Below are 22,394 nucleotides of genomic sequence, written 5' to 3'. Positions count from 1 at the left end.
CAACGCAAGTTTGTCACCGGCTCACCAAGAAGGAGCACTGCTGAGCGCTAAGCTTCAGCAACCTTAACACTATAGAGTAGGGCAAATTAGAGTAAAATTTAATATATCTAGAAACTCAGAAGAGGGAAAACGATCTCTAAAGAAGATTTCCTTTCCTCAGAAAACACCAGTGTTATTTCCGTAAGAAATCATTAAAAGCAAAGAAAAACCTCCCATTTGAAAGTTAGAAACCAGGCACACAGGAGATACATATAGTCTGGTAGACCTAACATACTGTAAAAAGGTAAACTCATTTAAATCTCCTGGCAGACTCTCAATCCCTTAGCAGCTGCAAGCAAACAGAAAGAAGCCGAGTTTTGCCAAGAGTACATAGCTGACTGAAACCCATAGATCTAAGAGAAGAAAAATCTTCCTTAATTCCCTTCAGAGTTTATCTTAGGCTTAATTTCAAAATACACAGGGTATGTGTATGCCAGTATCCTCTCAGTATAACATATGGTATGGCTCAGCAACCTTAATGCTGAATTTATTCTCTTCCAGTCAAAGTTCATTTGGGAAGGGAGTGCAAGGGAAAAAGAGTGTAGGAAGTCCAATTCTTCAGGATTTCTTTTAGATTTTTATGTAGAAAAGTCACCTCTGCCATTAACCACGCACTTTAAAAGTAGGCTTGACTCGTGGCTCCGTAACTGTTTAATTAGAAATATTGCTGGCATTCAGTTAAAAAAAAAAAAAAAAAAAAGCCTGTACACCCATATACACACTCACCTTCTGTGTGATAAAAGACACTACTCAGCCAATCTTACGTCCATCAGTTCTTTGTAAGGGGATAATAGTGTTCATCTATACAGCCAATAAAGAAAAATGCTTGTACAGCATTGTCAAAGACAAGCATTACAAACACTTGCTAGCGCTGGAATTTCTGCAGTACTTTCCACCTAAGTAATATTCTAGAAAGTCCAGCCGTTCTGAACCAGACTGTAAGTACAAGAACATCATGGAAGCAAGGGACTACATTTAGGAAGCACAATTCTAGAAATGGTAAGTGCAGAAGAATTAAACAATATTATAATTTCTTCCAAAAAAGTGCTAGGTGCTCAGGAAAAGTGACCTGCCACTACAAACTGAAGTGACCATTTACAGGATACCTTCAGATCTTTTTCCCTTTTTCCTTCATGCCTTGACCCTGTTTAGCGGGGAGGGGAGCATGTGGAATACCACAGACAAAACAAGACAGCACTCATAAGAAAAATATCCCTTCTGCCACTAACTGTGTTAAAATAGCTTCTAAAAGAGCTGCTAATTGGTTTGTGGTGTTTTCACCCAAACTCCTAGACATGAATTTAAAGTGCTTCTATAAGCATATATCTACACCATTCACTTTTGATAGTCTGCTAATTTACAATACATATCTCATTTCAGATACACAATTATGAAGTATAGACGAAGAACTGCAAAAAAATGCATCTTCACAATAGTGTAATGGATTCATTAGAAAACCCAGACGAACCCAGAAAACATTTAAATCTAACACTAAATTAAAAAAAAAGGGGGGGGGAGGCTCCAAAATAGACCTAGAAAATACTTCATATTTGTAAGCAAGGGAGTATTGGTAAATCTGCAGCATATAAAGAGTCAGGCAGGACACACGTAGCCTTCCACGCCTCTTGCAGAAGATCACAACTACTAAAGCAACAGAAAAATTTGAGACCACAAAGGTAAAACATGCAAGATTCAAGAATGAAGCCGAGTTCTCCCCTATATCACAAATATTTAACCCACTTACCTACTAAAGCAGTCATGAAACGATTCATAGAGAGAGGTTCCAAGTACATTGGCCCTTCATATCCCGATTCCAATTCGCTCCTAACATAATCCCTAAAAAATAAAACCACAAAGTATTACGACACTTATGGTCAGACATGCATCCATTCCATATATATGCGATTTTGGTGTATGCTACAGTCAATTAACTAAATTTTAAAAAGCAACGTTAAGACTACTGTTATGACAACCTCAGTGGTACAAGAAACTAAGTGAGGCATGACCTTAGTGATAAAAGTATTATCTGTTATTAGACTCGCATAGCTGCGAAAAAAATCCTTTGCGGCACCCAAGATGTTCTTCAGAGCATGGCCTGAAATTACTTACTAACAAAATCCTCTTAAGCACCTTCCCATTTTTAAGTTTCTTTTTAAAGTATTCTTCCTCCTCATCATAATTTATTTTCCCACCAGTTCCATGTAAAAAAAAATTGAGGGCTTGAGGGCAAGGTCTTCCAACTCAATGGTTATCATATTTTGCACTGAACAATTCTAGTTCTCTTTGCACTGAATTAAAATTAGGTAGAAGGAAAAGTGACAGTCATGGAGCAGGGTCAAGGATAAGAATTCTTTCATAATCCTTTTATTCAACATGATTTTAAACGTTTAATTCTATCCTGGGGAACTCGGGGGGACCAACTGCTGTGAATACCCTCAAACTGATTGACTGCTGTTGACAGATATAGTAAGATAGTGTGAAAATTTGTAATTTCTCTCAAAAAAGGAGAGCAAGGAGAGCGGCTCAGGCAAACGGAGAAAAAAAAAGAACCCAAGGCAACTGGGCATTTTTCTGCTGTTAGAGGTCATCCATCAGCTCTGCCTTCAAGCAGGCTCACACACGTAACAGCAATATAACTCAAATATGGAATTCTCACTAACAGCAAACATTTTGCACTTCCGGAAGAAGGTCCTGGAACAGCGCAGCAGTCGTTCTCTAGCGGCTCCTTAATCTCCTGCCACGAGACAGCCGACAAGACTTATGACCCTTTGGATCCATATCGTCAGCCCCTCTTTCTGCCTCGCCTTGTGAGCCTTTCTTTACCACTCTCAGGATTCCTGCTGCTCCATCCTTGTTACGACACAACCAACTCTGCCCCCAGCAGCATAACGAAGACACTGCTATTATCTGGCTCACACTGTCCAGTCATTCCTGTCAAGCTGCATCATGTCCCTGGCAGGCCAGACAGACACACTTGATCCGACCCTGCGTGGAGCTAGCAGAGTCTATTTGCTGGAGGGACACAGCACTTCATTTGTTACATATTTATTTACACCAGTGAGGCAAGCCACACTTGCCGAGAACAGATGCTGTCAGAGTAAGGCAAACAATACCGGAAACCACAACCAATACGAGAATTGCTCTTATTTCAGTACAGAAGAAAATACACAACTTTGTGCAACTGGAAGCATTCACTTCTCCCCAGAAACGTGGAAAAATACTCCTGTTCTAGTATTAGTTCGCTCTCCCAAGATAAGGTAATCACATTTTCATTTGCCAAAAAATCTCTGGAATTCAATACATAAATCTCCAAGTACTAAAACAAATACTTCAAAGCCTCTTCTTTATAGCTGACAGCCCTGCCTACTCACTGCAGCTTTTCAAGTGTCATAGTACATGTGAGGTATGTTGTAACCTGCAATTAAAAACACATGAGGATGGAAAAAGGCACTTAAGACAACTGATTCTAGATGGAACATTTTCCCTTGTTATCAAGATATAGCTAAGCACAAGGGTTTTTTTTTTTTTTTTTCTACCTTCCAACATCCATATGCCACTTTGGGGACTATGTTTTATATTTATTTTATGCTAACTTTTTTTTTTTTTTTAATGTGAACAGAAAGCACTAGCAGCACTAATAGGATAATCCATCAGAGCTACAAAGGAAGACAAAATTAACAGCATGGATTTTCCTTGTCTGAATTTGTTTCACGGTGATGACGCCTTTTTATATTAGCCACGCCAGCCTATGTCAAACTGACAGTGAAAACACTGGCTATGTCTAAACTGCTAGAAGGAAAGCCGTGAAGACATTAAGTTTCTTTTATATCTGTTAGGAAACAAGTTACAAAATCATCCAAAAAAACAACTGTAGCAAGACCTTACACAACTTCGTAAGGCACGCCAGCAAAGTTGCACATAAAGTTGCTTCTTCAACACCAGGAACGTGCCTGGAGATGACCCAAATCCCTTCAGGCTACACTTCTTACCCCTATCTGGTTCAGTCATCTGCACAGAGGTCTACACTAGGTTTCATTCTTTAAGCAGCTCCCTCTAATTGAGAATTTCAGGCTTACCAACTTGGAGAAGAAATGTTTTAAATTCTCCTTAATTTTTTAAATAGTATTTGTAGATGATGTCTGAATAAGAAAAGTCAAAGCAATGATTCTCTTATTACATTACCAGTACAAACACAGGGATCTTTTGGCACAAACACCAATCAGAAGATGCCTCGAACAGCTGCAGTGCCATACAAGATGCTGAGCAAAGCAAGTATCTGCACTCAATTTTGATCAATTAAAGCTGTATTAAGCTACAGCTTTTACATTTCAGAATTGTTCACTTTAGTGCAGCAATGTAAGAAAACAAGACTGTTAACACCATTATTTTCCAGTTAATGAAATCACTGGAACTACATTATTACTTCAGAAAATCATGCCATAAGAATAAAGCTTCCATCAGACTGCTTGCTCTTGATTCGGTACATGCATTCCCAGCCTCATTTAATCAAACCGCTGGACTGTTAACGTACAATCACAGACAACCATGACTAACATTGCTCTAAAAAGGCAAAGAAATACACAACCATTTTTTGTTCCTAAAAGTGCAAAAAGGTCTTCTGTTATTAAAATATGCTTTGTAAGTGACTGACATAAGGCATAGTAGTTATTCAACCTAATTGAGTCACATTGCTGACATTTACTTTGGCTGATTAATCTCCATAGTCAACATCAAACACACACTCTCCACCCCTTCTGGAATGTAGTCTTAGGTTTTAAATATCTACAGACATCCTTAAAATCAAAAATGTATTTTAAGATTATCCATAACAAACAGTTCTGCCTCTCGCTTCCTTCCCCAACACCACTGGAACCTTCCCATTCTGAGTTCTGCCAGGCGTAACACCTGGAACACAGTCCTAATAAAACAGCAAAGTAAGGAATAAGATAACGATCAAGATTCTTTTTTTTTTCTTTTTTTTGAAGAAGCTGCACACTTATTTTTATTGTTAAAAACAGGGAGAAGAAAACTCTCACATGAAGAAAGGCTGAGAGGTGGGATTGCTTAACTTGGAGAAGAGAAGGCTCGGGGGGGGGGGAGGAAGGATCTTTTTAACATGTATAAATATCTGAAAGGAGGTTGTAAAGAGGAGGGGGACAGACTCATCTCAGTGGTGTCCAGTGACAGGACGAGAGGCAAGAGGCACAAACCAAAACACAGGAAGTTCAGTGTGAAGCTAAGGAAAAACTTGTTTAGGGTGACTGAGCACCGAAACAAGTTGCCCAGAGAGGTTGTGGCATCTCCGTCCTTGGAGATGGTCAAAAGCCAGCTGGACACAGTCCCAGGCAAGCTGCTCTAGATGAACCTGCTCGAGCAGGTGGGGGGTTGGACTAGATCATCTCCAGTCTCAACCATTCTGTGATTCTGTAAAACGTGATCCTTTTAAGCAAGACATTTGCACAGGTATACATAAAATAAAAAAGCATACATATCACATGTCAGAAGTGGCAGGATTTTGTTTTTTAAAGTCGACTTCTTTGTTTTCCATAAACAGAGGGTGAATTCTCTCTATCCAAATTGCCAGGTTAATATGTTACATATAAATGCAGAGCCTTCCAGGACTCTCTAGGTGCTCATGAACATCAGCTCCAATCAATCCACATACCCTTTGGGGTATGAGCAGGGAGGTCGGACTAGATGATCTCCAGAGGTCCCTTCCAACCTCAACCATTCTGTGATTCCCAGTTTTGCAGAAGAGGAAACAAATACTACGAGGGTGAAGTGACTTGTCAAAATAACACAGATCTGGAAGCCTGAAGTCAGAGCTTAAAAGTAAAACTCAGATCTTATGATTCCTAGTCTTGCAGCTGAACCACAAGCTACTTCTGGGTTGGAAAAACAGCACTGAAAAACTGAAGTTTTCCATCAACTCAGAATTTCCAGAGACTGTAGAGCCACAAGTGCCAGGTGATGATGGTCTTGTTCTATAAATTTGCATCAACCGAACTAGCCTCAGTGTGAGAGCTCTCTGTCTTAAATAACATCCCAGCTGGTGCTATGTGGAAGCAGTTAACTAGAAATTTTTAGCTCTAAGCAGAATTATTAAAAAATTCAGGAACAGTTTGCATACGTGACTACTGTATGTTTTATTCTGATCAGTCTGCCAAATATAAACATCAGTTGGAACTGGGTGGTTTTGTCAATGAAAGGAGCAACTCCAGTACAGAGTATATTTGTGCATTAGTTACACTTTAATGCTTAGTACTTTCCATATGAAAACTAATTAGATTCAAAAATTATTTTGAAGAGGTAGTAAAACCGTAACTCCTTGCATTATACAAAGGCTGCTGCTGAGAAACCCCTTTACCAATCAAGAACCTTGCTTTCTGTCAAATCAGATCAGTTTTACGCTTAGGGAATGGGTAAGCTCACTCAAAAATTTTAGCCACTACATTTGCTTTGCAAAATAGCTAGGGAATACTGCTTGACTATTTGAATCCAAGACATCTTTTAATTAAAAATATTTTTTGTGCCAGTTGATGCAAGATTTAATTAAGAGTCTTTATCAAATCACTCAAGGAGCAAATATAGAACGCTTAGTACCAATAGGCTAAACAGTCCAAACAATACAGTACCTAACAGGCTTCAGTGAAGCCTGTTAGTCTCACCTCACACAGCAATACCAGCTACAATCACTCTAAAGGAAAAAAACAAACAAACAAACAAATCCACATTCACCCCATCTCACTCTCTTTTTAAAAGATTAAAAATCCAGAATAGAACAAACAACAAACAAAGAACTCCAGTTCCAAACGTTCTGGACTAAAGCCCTGTATCTGATGGATATCTTTTACTACCCTTATTTTACCAGAAGTTCTAATAAATAAATAGATAAATAACATTTCAAAAAAAAAAAAAAGTTGAGCCATTTTTTCTAATACATCTTTAGCTCCAGGAGAAACATCTGTAACAAAAGTATATCTATAACAACTCAGGACTCTCCCAAGAATGACAAAAAACCCTCTTTCCTGCCTAACCTGGAAATAAGAGGTCATAATTCCTCTCTTACACCCTCATCCATTCAGGAAATCATTAACTGAAACAGCGACAGCCACAACATTGACACTGTGGTACATCAAGTCACCGCAAAACCTCCGTTAACAGCAACATACTGCAACATACTGAGGAACAGATATTCCAGCAAATGCTTTTTTAATAACAATTCTGATGTGGAAATAACAAACCTATCACTTCACTTAAATCAATCAAAGGCACCTTTTAAAATGTTTCCCATCAGCAGGCACCAAAACAAAATCAGGCTCCAGTCCACATGTTAAAAACTTCCCATTATGTGATGGTACTCTCTTTGGTTTCAACTCAATGTCTCGTCAGTATGAAAGTTTGCACTGACTTTGAACAGCTTTAGCCAGAACCAAACAAATAACCTACTTTGTCTTGCTTGTCTTTGCACTCTCCACGGCCTCTTTTTGTGTTTTTGATACAAGACAGTTTGCTCTTTCCATTCATTGTAAAGTATATTAAAGATTAATTTAAGAATAATTTCTACTTTTACTTTCACCCTCTCCTCAACAACTACTTTCTCTCTCATTCCAGGTGCCAGCAAATTAAAAATAACGTCCTGTCCACTTTGGAAAACATTTAGTTTTGAAAGCATGTTAGCTGAGCCGTTGAGTAACTGAGTATACGACATCAGAAATCACATTTGATCTTGTGGTGTTTTCTCTCTCTAGATTAATGGCTTTTAATTTTTTAATTGCTCCTCACAAAAGCAGCTCTAACTCCTTCCAATGTAGACAAGAACTTGATTGCAGATTTAATCCTGTAAATTTTTTCAGGACAAAGAAGAGCAAGCTATAGGTGTCTGGCATAACAATAAAAAATAATAAAGAATAATAATAATTTTTAAAAGGTGCTTCCACAAACCCAGACCTACCCTATTTTTATAAGGTATGGACAAAATCCCGGTTATTTTTCTAATCACCAATCCAAGCTAACAAAATAAATTCATTTTTTCTTACCTGGAAATTTGGTGACCAGCATACAGCAGCAGTGCAGTCAAGAAGTACAGGTAAAGCTGAACTAGGTGTTGCCTTGGTAAAGTCAGAAGCACAACACTTAAGATGTAACCTGTAACAAAAAGCAGAGGTTGACATTTCAAAGAATGAAATTTAATCCCAAATTTCTTAAAAATTGAATAAATGCTGAAGTTACTCAGATGCCTTCAACTGCCTTTGTTTTCATTTATTTTTAAAATTCATGCACCAAGTTTTCTTCTCATCAAAATATATATTTAAAAAAACACCATGGTTGTGAAACAGAAATACCTCTAGTGGCTGCAGTAAAATTACAACCAGATATTAAGTGGTGGGCTTGATCCACAGTATTTTAAAAAGAATTAATTGTTATAAGCCATGAAACAAAGGGAACACACACCTAGGCCCCCTCCTTTCTCCCAGTGAAAGCAAGTTTCAGCATAACAAGAAAAAAAAAAACTATCCATCCCACAAAGTCAAACACAGTCAATTAGGGTAGAAAAGCCTTTTATTTAAAAAAAAAAAAAAAAAAAGGGGGGGCACAAAGAACTCTTTTCCATGCTGATTAGTATTATATGTTTTAAATCTTCCACTGTATTTTCATGGTTTAAAGATACTTTGCATGCCACAATTTGAGATGGATGGACACAGGCCCTTCTCTGCACTAGTAATATTAAAGAATATTCAAGCCAACAGTGCCATGTGAATCAAGTGACAGACTCAGCACAGCCTAAGGTTTGTGGACTTTTATATCAGCAATTCCTTTGCTGCCTGTTAGCACTTAGTAAGATTGCAGAAAAAGACCCAGCGCAGATACAGCTTTATTCTTCAAACACACAGCCTGGCTACTCAGTAGCTGTTAAAAGAACAAATAGAACACTTTTTCTTTTTTTTTTAAATACCTGCTTCTATTAAGGTGCTTAAATGAAAGCAGTATTTCAAAATCCCCATCAGAACTGGGGGATACGTGTCCACCCCCTTCTCTTTTCCCCCAGACAGACTCTGCAGGTCAAAGACCTAGCGCGTGGTGCCCTTACTAATCTTTATTCCTGAGCTCTTCATCACAATGCAGTGCACTCATTCTCTTTCTGAAGGTCAACCTAAGTGCCCAGCACTGAAATCCTTTTAAAAAAAAAAAATAGCAACAGCTAACAACTCCCCTGCAGCTAAGAACAAAACATTATAGAGGAACTTATCCTGCCAATTACAGCTCTTCTCCATTCACCACCTTCCTCTTCTCTACCAAACACACAAATAGCAGCAAATCGCAGCAACAGGAAGCGTTTGACAGAATCCGTGAAGACATTTAACCAGTTTGCACCACACCATCCTGAACTAGCAGAAGAATCTGTGATCCCACTATTTAGCATATATGACTTAAAACATTCCAGTCTGTCTCGTTGGATCGACAAAACCAATGTGAACGAGCTCTTCGGTTACCAGCTTTAAAGTCAAGAAAGTAAAGCTGGTTAGCAAAAATATTAGCAAGTTAGTGAAATGGGAAAAGATGGGAAAGCTGGTGATACTGAACACTTATTAAGTGATATTGGTCACTTACTTACATTGCTTAAATATGGCTTATATCTTCCAGTTTGACTATACTAAACGTGCTATGGGCTTTCGTTACCAAAAAAACCACAATTCCATGGTATCACGAACCATCATCCTATAACAAGCTTCACCAGCTCTCGAATGATCTGCAGACATTCTTAATACCTAGTCATTGCCATAGTCACCACCTCCCCTTGATTACTTTAAGGGCAATTCTCTCCGTGGAATAAAACAAATGGCACAACTGTGTACCATTCCAGGACATAAGTCAAATCCCTCTAAATCTTTCCTTCTCACTGTAGCCCATGACTCACACTCAAGTGAAGGAAGAGTAAACTGAATTTATTATGCAGTTTTTCATTCCTCTGTTACTCTATAAATAGTTCAAGAATACCTGTTTACAGTATTTGTATTTAAGCTTTGCCGTCTCCTTTACCTTCTTCTATCACACAAAGGTGAACCTCTCTAATCTCAGGCCACACCGTGATGTACTTGAGCTGTGCTAGGATGATTTCTGTAAACGGAAGACATTTTCAAAGGCAGTCATTGCACTCCAACACAGTCACGTTACACAGGAGTATTATAGAAGAGCTTGAAGCTCATTCTGCGCTACATGATCACAGCTCCAAATAAAGAACAAGAGGAGAGACAAAGAGGAGTGAAAAAAAAAAACATCTAAATACAAACCAAAAAGAGAGAAAAGGCTACTGTCACATCTGTGGCTTTTAAACAGAGGGCCTCCAAACAGCACAGACGCTTACAACACTGCACTGGGAAGCAACACAAGAGAGCCAAGGTTACTGCGGTAGCTTTAATGATTAACACCACTGCTCACGAGTTTGGGCCAGAATTTAAATGTTTATTCTGAAACAGCCTTTGTTTGCTCTAATTGTTAGATTTTTGAAGAGGGGGGAGAGTGAGTGAGTGACATTTAAAGCAGTTCTTTTTCACTCTTATTTACAATTCCCTCTCGTGACTTTAAGAGAAAGATTTTAACATACTTCATACTGCAACATTTACATTTCTGCTGCAGAGGCCCTATTCCCACAGTGGTACCAACCTCCCTTTTATCTACAGTGTCTCTGCCAAAAAAGCAAGCAAGTAATTCATTACCAAACTGGCTCATTGCAAAAGAAAAGGAAGATGAGTGCTAATTCAGACATACTAGAAGTGATCTTCTATTCCCTTTTCTTCAGCACAAATGACATAATTAGTGTATGGCATAAAAGAGATTCTACTTCAAAAACAAAGGACCAGGAAATTAAATGTCTCACAGCAGATTTCTCATCTAGGTCACTACATTCCATTTTCATTTGCACCTCCTCTGACATAAGGAAATCTGATGTTGACAGTACATATCCCTTTGGAGAATTCTCCATGTACAAGGTTTTACAGTGTGAAAAACTGTAAAACCCTAGGGGGCAACCTTCAGACACTGGTTAACAATAACTATGCCCACTTTCACGCACAGCTTCCTGAGCTTTAGGCCTGCTCCTCTCCCTTGCTTTGGGCCACACGTGCTATTTTTTTCACTCTTGCGATTTGGTGTATTGCCCCTATTAATTCACTAAATGCACTTCTGCTCAAGTTTAAGCAGCAGGCTCAATGGAGCCCAATTCTTGCCCTGGAAAATAAAATGTCCTAATGCACGGTAAAAAAGATAAAAGGTGAGAGAGAATAAATTCTTTGCTGAACGCTCTGGTAGGGGTCCTGGTGCTATGCAACCAAGGAACAGCATTGCCATTTGCACCCTTAGACTGCCAGCTGTAAGGAGCGCTATAGGAAACCCATTCTGTCCATCTTTCAAACGCAGAGAGCCATCTAGTATCTATCCAGGAGCACAAGGAAGCAGAATTTCTCCTGCCTCCTCTGTAGGATGGACCAGATTTAGGCCACACTAGAGAAAATAAAGAAAAACTGTGAAAACAGTAAGAATAAGCAGAAAAGCTAAGTTAAACATTGCTAGACAAAAACACGTGCATTAGCTAGCTCATGACTTCATTTACAACTTGTTGATTCAGCTAGATGAAAACCTTTCACTAGTGCAATGCTCACTGTTGCAGTAAGCAGCAGCTCACAGATTGCCTTTCAGCATTCTCCCTATTTGTGTACCACCGAGGTGTTTCTCAGGTTCACTTACCCCACATTACCTCTCAGCAGACTCAGGTGTCTGAGTTTTATTGACACGCTGCAAACAATGGAATCTTTTGGAGCATGATCAAAGTCACAACCCAGCCTTTTTATGAACTTTTTTAATGCTCATTTCCATGATTACAGATCTCTTGTGTCCATTTCACATTATTACTCAAAGTCTCCTACAGCTTTAGACTAAAAATGAGAACTCTGCACGTGAAAGCCAGTTCAAGAGTTTATAGCATTTCTTAATAAAACCAAACCATCACTCGGCTACTGCTTCTACAGAGGCTTGCCAAACAATACTGCCTCCTGAAAAAGTAGCTCTTTATGCTGGATACTACAAAGTGAGGAATTTGCATCGTTGAGCATGAGAAGTAATAGCACACTTGCTTGGTTCACAAAGAAATTAATTTAGGGAGGCTGAAACCCTCAGAGGATATGGGCAATAGGGGATAGGACTCATCCTACAATGCCTTGTAAAGTAAGTTGTGATCCACAGAACATCATCCAAACCCATGTCTCTCATGACTCAACACATGATCACCACTGAGTTAGTCATTTTATTCTGGCCTAACCCTTGACTGTCCTCGTTTCAGCTCTTTCAGAAGACGATCTGATCACAGCATACAGACACCCGTAACATAGAACAGCCTTCTCAAACAACGTCTTTGATGTAACGGAAGTAGTATAACAACAATTAAAGGTGAAAACTTTATTTTCAGTATGTCTAATTCTCAGGATAACCAGCCACTGGAACAATTTACAGAGAGGATTTAATAAATCATTTGCGTCTCAAGCACCTCAGAAGTGGATGGTTTTCAAAAGACAGGTTTTAGCTCACAGTAGTTAAAGGTACGGCACAGAAATTCCCAGGTAAGATTCTGTGGCCTCTTTGATGGAGGCTAGCTTAAGTCCAGAAGGAACCACAACAGCCACTTAAAATTTTTAAGTCATGTAAAAGGAGAGAGGTAGAAGTTCTTGTACATGTTCAACATGCATTAAGCTCACACTGAAGAACCGTCAAATGGGGTCTTCTGCATTGATTGGGACAACTATGTCATCCTTCTGGGAGAAAGGCCTACTCTTTGGCTGCTCTGTTACAGAGCTCAGCGTCACACAGAACCCTTCACCACCACGCAAAATGATCTCTCCCACATCTAAAATGGCTCTAACACACAACTCGTGCAAAATTCAATAAGTTGAAATTAATCCAGAAGTCAAGCCATTCAGACAGCCCTTGCTGCCAAAATCTCTATCAGTCTCAAGCAGCTACCGGAGCATTAGTACTAGCACCACAAAGGGTAGCGTTTATCTAGTCTGTCTCATCAGCGCTAACTAAATACCTCTTCAAAGTAGCATAAGTATGGTGGGCTTTAAGATATACTGCATTTTGGGGGAGTGATGTTTTCGCAAGGCAATAGCAAGGCACACCCCCTCCTTACCCTCCCAGTCAGCCAGAGCTGCCCAAACAATGGTTATCCACTCCAAGAAGTTTTGTGCTTCAAGCTAACACAGTTAACACCGTGCCCTTCAGAAAATATGTTGAAAAATGAGTTGTAAACTGAGCAGACACATATCTAAACATACTTGCACACACAGAAATTAGTATTTAACAAGTCATGGCACAGTTTAACTATCAACAGAGAACAGAATTCCAGTTACTAATATTTGCATACCCCAGGGAAAATAATTTCAACAAAACACAATCTACTCAGTAATGAGGGGAACATCAGTTTCACCAGGTGTTTCATAATTTTAAAGTGTGTAAGAGACTGGGCATTTTAAGTATAAATAATCCAAGAACTAAGTTCCTTACAGAGATCTGCAGTATAGCTTGAACAATCAAAATGGACTGTTGATTCTAGCTCTGCTGTATGATTCAGGGACTGTTTCTATAATATAGCATACCTCATGATAAGCTTCCAACACTACTTACAACCAAGGGGAGTCTGAATAGTACTGGTAAAGAACTAAGAATTAGAAGTGAAGCTCTAAGAACATAAACAGTCACAATGTGTTCTGAATTATGAACACAAGTGGCTATCTTGACTGACGCTCAGAGAAATACAATAGTCAATTCAGTCTTACACGATTTCAACTATCTCCTTTCAAGCAAGCTATTCTCTTTTCTTTTTAATAAAAGAAGTTATGCAAGTTGCCAAAAAGAGATGTCAGCTTTATATAGAAAAGCTACCTTCAGGTATTTGTATACTGAGGAAGCTGCTTAGGAAAAGCCTGGAACATAAAGGCAGCCGTATACAGTTTGGCAGTCTACAGCAATGGGAAGAGAAAGAAGGCTGTGCTATATTTTGAGCATAGCATATTCTCTACCTTCTTCTGTGTCTACCAACTGCAGCATACACAGCCTTTTATCCAAGAAAAGAATATGAAAACATTGCAAGTAGATTTTTTTTTAAGAAAAGTAAAGACTTGAGTACACATCATAAAATTGCACTTGATTAAAAATAGCTACAGTTTAAAATAGTAACACTAGGAAAATAGTTCTACGAGCCACTTATCTAAATGCTTCTGGGAGTAAGGAAATAGACCACATGGGACAGCAAACCTAGAGATGCTTTTAATAAGGCTGAATCTGAGCACCACTTCACCTTTGTATGCAGTGAGTGCATTTACATGTTAATTCATGCTTTCTCATCTCATGATTTTGGGAAACATTTCTGGAATGAAGAAACTGTTTCTTTCTTCTCACACCAAAGTTTAATATGACACTTTTTATTGTATTTGTTTCAGATTGGTGTATCGTTTCCCTAGTTTCTTCCCTAAATTTCTTTTTTTTTTTTTTTTTTGCAATGACAGTACAGTTTAGGATAGAATACCTCCTCTTACTTTTATTCTTAAACAAGAAAACAGTGTGTACTTGGTGCACTTCAGTACCTCCAGCACAACATGACTTAAATTCCAAGTCCAACTATGATTACAGGTTAGGGCCACAACTCTGCTCTTCAGAACTAGCTTAGAGTATTTACCAGTCAGCACAAATAGCACTGCTTTGCCCTTTACAGGAGGAAATTGTGGTTTCTACCATTTCCACCTTCCTCATCATGAAAATGGAAAAAAAAAAAAAAAGGAAGTGACTGGGTTCTCAGAGCTACACTACAGTGTAGAAGTAAACACAGAAGTTTTGACAGTAGCAGAGCGCGCTAGTCTACGCTACATAAAAGTCTGTGGTAAAAAGCTACTATACCTAGCACAGATGTATCCTGAAGGATAGACTACTTGAACTTATACAAAGCAATCTGAATAAAATCTTTTGAAACCACAGTACACCTACACCAGCTGCAGATATAAAAGTTGGTTTATTTCCCATGCTTCTTTCCTCACAGGTATTTTTACCTGGTAACAGGCAGCATATCCATCTGCAGAACTACTGTTGCAAAAAATCAGCATACGGCACACAAATTTATCACAGGCAAGTCTTCAGCCAAAGTGTCTTGATGGGTAAAATGAATACTTCAACAGGATGATGAGAAGGAGTTTGGAAAGAGTCCTCGGACAAGGCTGCTTCTTGACAAGTTTCCTAAACGCTCCAGCAAGAACTAAAAGATGCACCTATTTTCGTATGTTACATTTGCAAACAAGGCTTATGCTTCAAAATGTTTCAATACTCGTAACAGAAACACATATGTATTTTTAAATAGACACCACGAAAGAGCCAGATGACGTAACTGACCCTTCCATTTGATTCCTTTTGGAAGGCAAAAGACTTTTTACTATTTGAAATATCCTCTCTGGTTGAATTAACACTACTAAGATACTATGCTTTCTTACGGCAAATACGAATAGAGGATTTTTTCCATAAAAAAAAGCATACCAGATTAGCATGCTGAAACATATGCGCAGCAAATTATGTTACTGAAGTTACACATTAGCAGTTAATTGCCCTCAATATATCTTCAGAGAAGCCTGATTTCCCAAACTGGTGGAAAAATATTTTGTTTTCTTTACCTTCCTTACAAACCCAGTTTACATATTTTGATATACCCCTTAAGGTTATACTTTACACTCAGATAATTAAATCTATATAAAACCTTGCGTAGACATGCAAAGTGATTAAGCCCAGACTCACACAGAGACATAGCATTAAAAAAAAGCCCCACACACCAAGGAGTCAAAATAAATCAATTTAAAGAGTATTAGCAAAGTTTTGTCACTGAAAACTGTCTGAAAATCTTTCAAAACAGACAATTTGTTTGATACTTTAGAAAATTCTAAGCAGTAACCACCAACTGAAGCAGTAAAAATGCAAAGTGCAATATTCTAAAAGCAAAGAATAAAAGATTTGCTGAGTGACGGTGCAACAGCCTAAAAGCCCCATTTGTACAACAAGCAGAAAGAACCAAGTAAAGGTTTAGTACTAAAATAGCATCCAAGTGAGAAATACTTTGCTAATAATACCTATCTGCTATGCAGTGCTTTTCATTGGTATATCTCAATGTACATAAGCACAGGCAAGGTTATCAAATGGCTATAAAGGGCTGTGTCACAGCTGGAAATTATTTGCTGACATAGCTGATAGCTTACTGCATAACTGTTAGTTTTGTATTAGAAACCGACCTGATAAACTAATTCCTAAAAGTCATACTTGTATGACTTCCATGCATACAGGAGCACGTGCAGAACGAGCAAAGCAGCTGGCAGACAGTTGTAGTTACATGTCTCCATAGTCATGTGTCACATTCACCAGCGATAAACACGCTCTACTCTCTCCCAGAAACATATAAAAAGACAGAGGCCAGTAACACTAACTTTTACATTAAAAGTAAATACCTTGCTACCCTCGGCATAAGTATATTGCGCCATAACAGAGAAAGCCATATGTGTTTACAATGACAGCAAATAATTTCCGGAAAACAGATATTTAACAGATTAAAAGAGAAAAGTCACATGCCAGCATTTCTGTAGTCAGGATTAAAACCCTGGACGTGCCACTTCAAAGTCACAGCCCTCTAACTACTTAACTAAAAGGTATTTCCTTCAGTTGAGTGCAGTACATCTTTGTCCTCCAGGCCATCTACAAAGAAGGAACACTGCACAGAGCTGGAAAATTATATGCTAGCCGTTTCTCTCAAAGCTAGGCAGTACTGATGCAGATCCTAAATGGATATCAACCTCAACAGTCTGGATCCAATCCCTAATTAACCCCATGCGCAGTCACTAGATGAATCACACACCCACCTGGAAGGCAAGTCCCAGAATAGCAATCCTTTCATCTCTAAAAACAGACTTCTAGCATTCCAGAGCTAAACTTGCAGGCCAAGCTTCAGACCTCAGCTCCCTAAGTTGCATTAGTGATTTTGCCCATTTATCTGCAACACAGAGATGTTGCACACAGCACACATGCTCTAATCCACTCATAGCATATATACTGCTTTTAAGGCTGCAGAGCCGTATCTGTGCAGCAGTGAAAGCTAACCTTCTGAGGCTACGGTCACAGTCCAGAGAAGGCAACTTCTCCCCTAGTTTACTTAATACCAATGAACTATATTACAATACTTATTGTTTGCATGGCATTTCACAGAATCTTTCTCAGACACACGCCACAGCTGGTGTGCTGTTCTTTCAGAACATCGATAGTATTTCTAGTTTCCAACGTCATACACGTTGAAGCTAAATAATAAAGCTCAACAGAAAACCCTGGACAGGATTTCTTTCCTGTTAACATAAATAGCCCTTTAAATACAGTCAAGAAAACAAATGCTGCAATCATATTATCACACTGTTACCAAATTCTTAAAATTACTGTAGGAAGCAAAACAGTATTTACTGCAGTTCTGTCTTCTCTTGAATACGTGCACACTTACCGACATAATGCATATTAAGGGCCAAGTACTTGTACTGGAAGAGTGGGTTGTTGTGCAGGCTACTTCTTTGGATCTGCTGGAAGAACGAGCTCACATCCCATCTGTACAAGACATCCAACAGCATGATGCTTGGGACCCTTAGGGCCACATTTAATATGGCTTCCAACTTCTCTTTTGCAGCCATTCTCTTCCCTTTCTGTGAACTTGCAGCAGACTGTAAATAGCACGAGACAAACGAGAGTAATCAGATCAATCTCAATGTACAAACAGCTATTAGGCTTTGTGATCATATGAATGGGGCTTCCTGTGCGGGCACAAACAAGTGAATGAATCAGTTGAGTTAAATTCAGATCCTGACAGGAAAGCTTCTATTTTTGCTATGTAAAGGTCAATTTGCTAACAATTTTCCATGGCAATAGTGTAAAAAGTTGGGGGGGAGGGTTAAAACCAAGACAAAAACGGTCCAAGAGCGTGCAGTAAATAAACCGTCATTCTTATGTGCGCTACTTTAGCGCCCAAGACCCCAGTCAAAGGACCCCAATGTATTAGGGGCTACATAAACATTAATATGCTGAACTTTAAAAAGTAAAGTAACCATCAATAAAATTCAGGAACTACCTCTGCTTAGCTTAACATTATTTCTGTGGCTCTCAGGTGAAGCTACATTTGAAAAAACACCACAGTCTAGAGTAGCAGAGCAAGAGGAAAACTACAGAACATGATAAAACCTGTGGTGGGGTCCTTTAGTCAGATCCTCATGGAGCTGTATTTGCAAGCTACCAATTATATACACTATCAGAGAAATGCAGTTAAAGTATTCAAGGCCCAAGTAGGGATGATCTAGCAAGTGCTTATTCATGAGGAGTTACTCAAAAGTGAAAACAATCACCGCAGCAGGATCAGCGCCCAGTTGAGTTCAGGTTTAGGAAAAGACCCAATCCCAATTAACCGGAGGGCATTTTGAAAGAACTGCACCCCAACCAAAGTAATAGAAAAATCTGCACTTAGAATTGCACTTTTAAAAGTCGTATAGGATTTAATTCCATTTGTCCTTTTTAAGATTACCACAATAACCACTTTGCTCAGTGCAAGTTTTAAGTAGATACTATCAAGCCAACATGGAAGGAAAACACAAAATAGAACCATGCTCATATACAGAAACTAACTTTCCCCATCGTATAGCAGGGGACGGTAAAATACACTATTATCAAATGAAGTTCTGCCTGTGCTGCTGTGCACAAGTTGCCATAAGAAACTGCTCACATGCACACCAAAAGCCAAACTGACACTTGTTAAGGCATGGTGACAAAATTAATTCAGCTCAAAAAGTCAAAACAGACCAATATTGTCTCAGTTTGTCTCAATAAACCACAGGTTACTGGGCTGCTGCTCATCACTTAGGTTTCAGTCTTACTTTTCTAGTTGCATAAATGCAGACACCTTTTACAGACCTACTGCAACAGCTCTATAAACCCCTGGGCATCATATCCTTTCCCTTGCATAGAAAAAGCCACCCCAGTACATTAGGCATCCCACAAAACACCATTTCAAAGAACATTTCACAATACTTTGGAAAAGAATTAAGAGGTCACCCAAAACACTACAAACATATAAAGTAAATAACAAAAACCACTGCCCAAACAGCTTAAAGACTACTGATACTGATGTTAAACATTCACTATGACTAAAAGATGGAGATCAGACATACAGGATTGTGCAAACAGAACTTGGGATCTAGGCAGACTACACAAAACGTTTCAGCAGGCTGCATACTGAAATTCAAGCCTATGCTCAAAATAGTTTATAGGTACACGGTTTTATTCATATTGAAACATTGTATCCTGTGTTTTTCCCCCAAAAACTTTGTTTTTGCCAAGTAAACAGAATTAAATCTTAGAAATTAAGCTGTCTGCTGCTTTTTGCTATATTATTTTTCCAAGTAAATCGGGGCTTACAGGTGGGAGGGAGCGATGTAGAGGTTTTCACTCTAACATAAAAATACTCAAGTAAAATGACAAGTACCATCTGATTTTAAATGACAACCTCATAAGTGTCAAACTTTTCGCGGTCAACTACAGCAACCCAACATCTAGGACAAGAAGAAAGTTTTCAGTCGCGAACCTTAATCATCCTTTCCATAACTACTCCAAATGCAGAACTTCTCAATTAACTTTCAGTATAGTTGGAGAAGTCTACAGGTTCTGCACATTCAAACTACAACCCTGTTAAAACAAAAACTTTGAAAACCACATTATATTGCAACCAATAAGCTATGTATTATGAGAAGCTGCTATGAAAACACTGCAGCATGTTCTGTCGCTGCCTGACAAAGCAACCAATACTAATAAGAAATCCTTTAAAATTAACTCTGCTAGAAATGTGGATGTGTTAAATAAAGCCTCAGTTGTAATTACTGCCAATTTCTAACAGAACGTAATGCAGGAAAGCAACAAAGTCCACTGCTCTAAGCTCATTATATCGTAAAGAGCTCTCACAATGCATTATTTTGATTGGTGGAAAAACAAAACAAATAAACCAAAAAAACAAAAAAGCCCTGAAAACCTTTAGACAAATGACCATGACAAGAGTTGCCGGATGCTCAGATATTAGAAAAAATTAGGTCACTCTTGTACCAAAGAACGCACTCAATAACAAGACTGGGAAGCAACTCGTTTGCGTCTCAACATTTTTTCTCATGATTTAAATACTCTCCTGTATCCAAATCAGGATGAGGAAACAGAAAACAAATTTCAGTGGTTAGGGCACAACAGTCTTAAAAACTTCAGGCTCACATCTTTTAAGTGAGCAGCAGCAAAACTGGGCTATTTGACAAGAAACATTAAAACATTTCCCATCACACATGATCAATGATCATGGAAACACCTTTCTACTAATGTAGTGTTTTTCGAAAAATCCCTTCCTCACCCGACATACATGTTTTGTCAAAAACACATTCGCAGCTAGCTCTACAGAAGACATTAAAATTAGCAAAAGTAGATTAAAAAAAACCTATCAAATTGGTCCCTGATTATTCCATTAGCAAAAAAGATTTACAGCAAGCTTAAAAACAAAAATCTCACAAATAACGCATATTTTACCTTTAACAGAACTTGATTTTCTCCTATAAGGTGAGCTTGGCTAGGTAGATCTTGAAGGGAAAAAACTAAAGAAAACATATATCTCTTTCTATCAGTAACTTCACCTTGATTGAGAACTGACAGGTTCAACGTCACAGTTCAAAAAACTAACGTTAGACCCATCAGCTGCGTTGCATTCATGCACTTCTCAGAACCCTCCATTCTTAAATGCCTGTTCTGCTTTTGGGGGCAAAACCAGGAATTTGAAATAAGTAAGAATCAAGTTCTTCAGAGACTTAGATTTTTCTACCATCAGCATGGGATGTAGAAAATGGAGAACAGAAAAGTGAAGGAACAAGACAAAAAGTTTCATCAGATATACACTTAAAAAAAGAATTTCCTTCCATAAGCCTGTAGAAAACAAGAACTCTGGAGTGTGAGTCATCAGTCCATCAAAACAGTTCTTTCCCATGCAGTCAGCAGCAAGGAAAGCAAAAGATGTCTCACTCCCATAGAACTCTACCTCATTTGAATTGTATGTTGGCTAACAAGGACGGCACTCTTAAAAATTTCTGCTGAGAAGGCCAGATACAGTGAGCATACCAAGTATACTAACAGGGCAGTGAAACATTGCAGTCATGTACTGTAATACTGGAACTAGGATCTGGTCAGCGTTTCCATTAATACTCAGGTTTTTTAATTCACTAGAGCAGTTTAGTAACTCCAAGTAATGACCAGACAGCATTTAGCATTCAACTTGAAGTTTTACAGGGGGTCAGTTAGCAAACAGACTACTCAGTCTTGCTATGTAAGAAGTTAAAAATGAACGGTATTTTTTTTTCCTCTCTCCCTCTCTTTTTTTCCCCCCCATCTGCTCTAATAATCTAAACTGCTATAGTACTGGTACAGTGGCATCACTGGAGAGCTGCTATTTCCATATAAAAATCAAATGAATTGCTACATTCCTTTTCACCCAAGACTCACTCAGTTGTGAACTGAGACACAGCCAAGGTTAATCGTTTCTAACAAATACATAAATACTGTAACGTGCGTTTGGAAAAACAATATTTATGGCAAAACTAATTAGGTCACCCTCTTATCTTCTCACGCAGGCATAAGTAAACTCATGTTCACATAAACAGCATATTAAAATGAGCAAAACCATAACTGGAAATAGTTAGCTATAGTAAAAATAATTATATTTCCAATTTGCACTAATTCTAGCAAGTTTTACATGAAGCAGAAGAAACTCAATTCAGGAAATGAGGATACATATCACAGAGGTGTGAAGTTAAAGTATGCTTTAAAAATTTATTTCTGGAGTACCTTCATCTACCATGAACAGTTCCAACATTCTCTCAATTACATAGCAAGTGTATTATTTATAGGCAGCCTGTAAAACATCCTGTGCCTTTTATTTTTCATAAGCAAATAGGTAAGACCGAGGAACTGAACTTAGGGACTAACGCATGTTAAAAAGGCTAACAGATTCAGCAGACATGCAACAAAATGTTTCTGTTGATTGCTATAGGATCAGCTCTCTGCCTGTATATTATCAACTTGAGTCCAATCACACTAAGAGGGATTGCTTGCGTTTCAGATCCATAAAGCTATTTTGCATAGTTCAGTTAGGCATCTGAAAGATAAAAATCTACCTCATTAAAATAAAAATGCCACTAATTATTTCTCTAAGTAAAATCCTCAGAAAAAAATGC

General features: G+C 38.4%; 1 protein-coding gene across 5 annotated transcripts in view; it reads right to left on the bottom strand.

Moving 5' to 3' along the window:
• The window catches only part of RNF145 (ring finger protein 145), a 50,744-nt gene that overhangs the window by 18,558 nt on the left and 9,792 nt on the right, over nt 1-22,394 (bottom strand). For all 5 annotated transcript variants that reach the window (XM_068959154.1, XM_068959156.1, XM_068959152.1 and 2 more), the window contains 3 exons: nt 17,603-17,816; nt 8,079-8,187; nt 1,784-1,875 (listed from right to left, as the gene is read on the bottom strand). In XM_068959154.1, the coding sequence (XP_068815255.1) occupies nt 1,784-1,875; nt 8,079-8,187; nt 17,603-17,786 (385 nt within the window). In that variant the 5' untranslated portion in view covers nt 17,787-17,816. The remainder of the gene's footprint in view (nt 1-1,783; nt 1,876-8,078; nt 8,188-17,602; nt 17,817-22,394) is intronic.

This window comes from Struthio camelus, chromosome 13 (assembly GCF_040807025.1).
Source record: "Struthio camelus isolate bStrCam1 chromosome 13, bStrCam1.hap1, whole genome shotgun sequence".
Lineage (NCBI taxonomy): Eukaryota > Metazoa > Chordata > Aves > Struthioniformes > Struthionidae > Struthio > Struthio camelus.
This window is presented reverse-complemented; position numbering and strand designations above follow the sequence as displayed.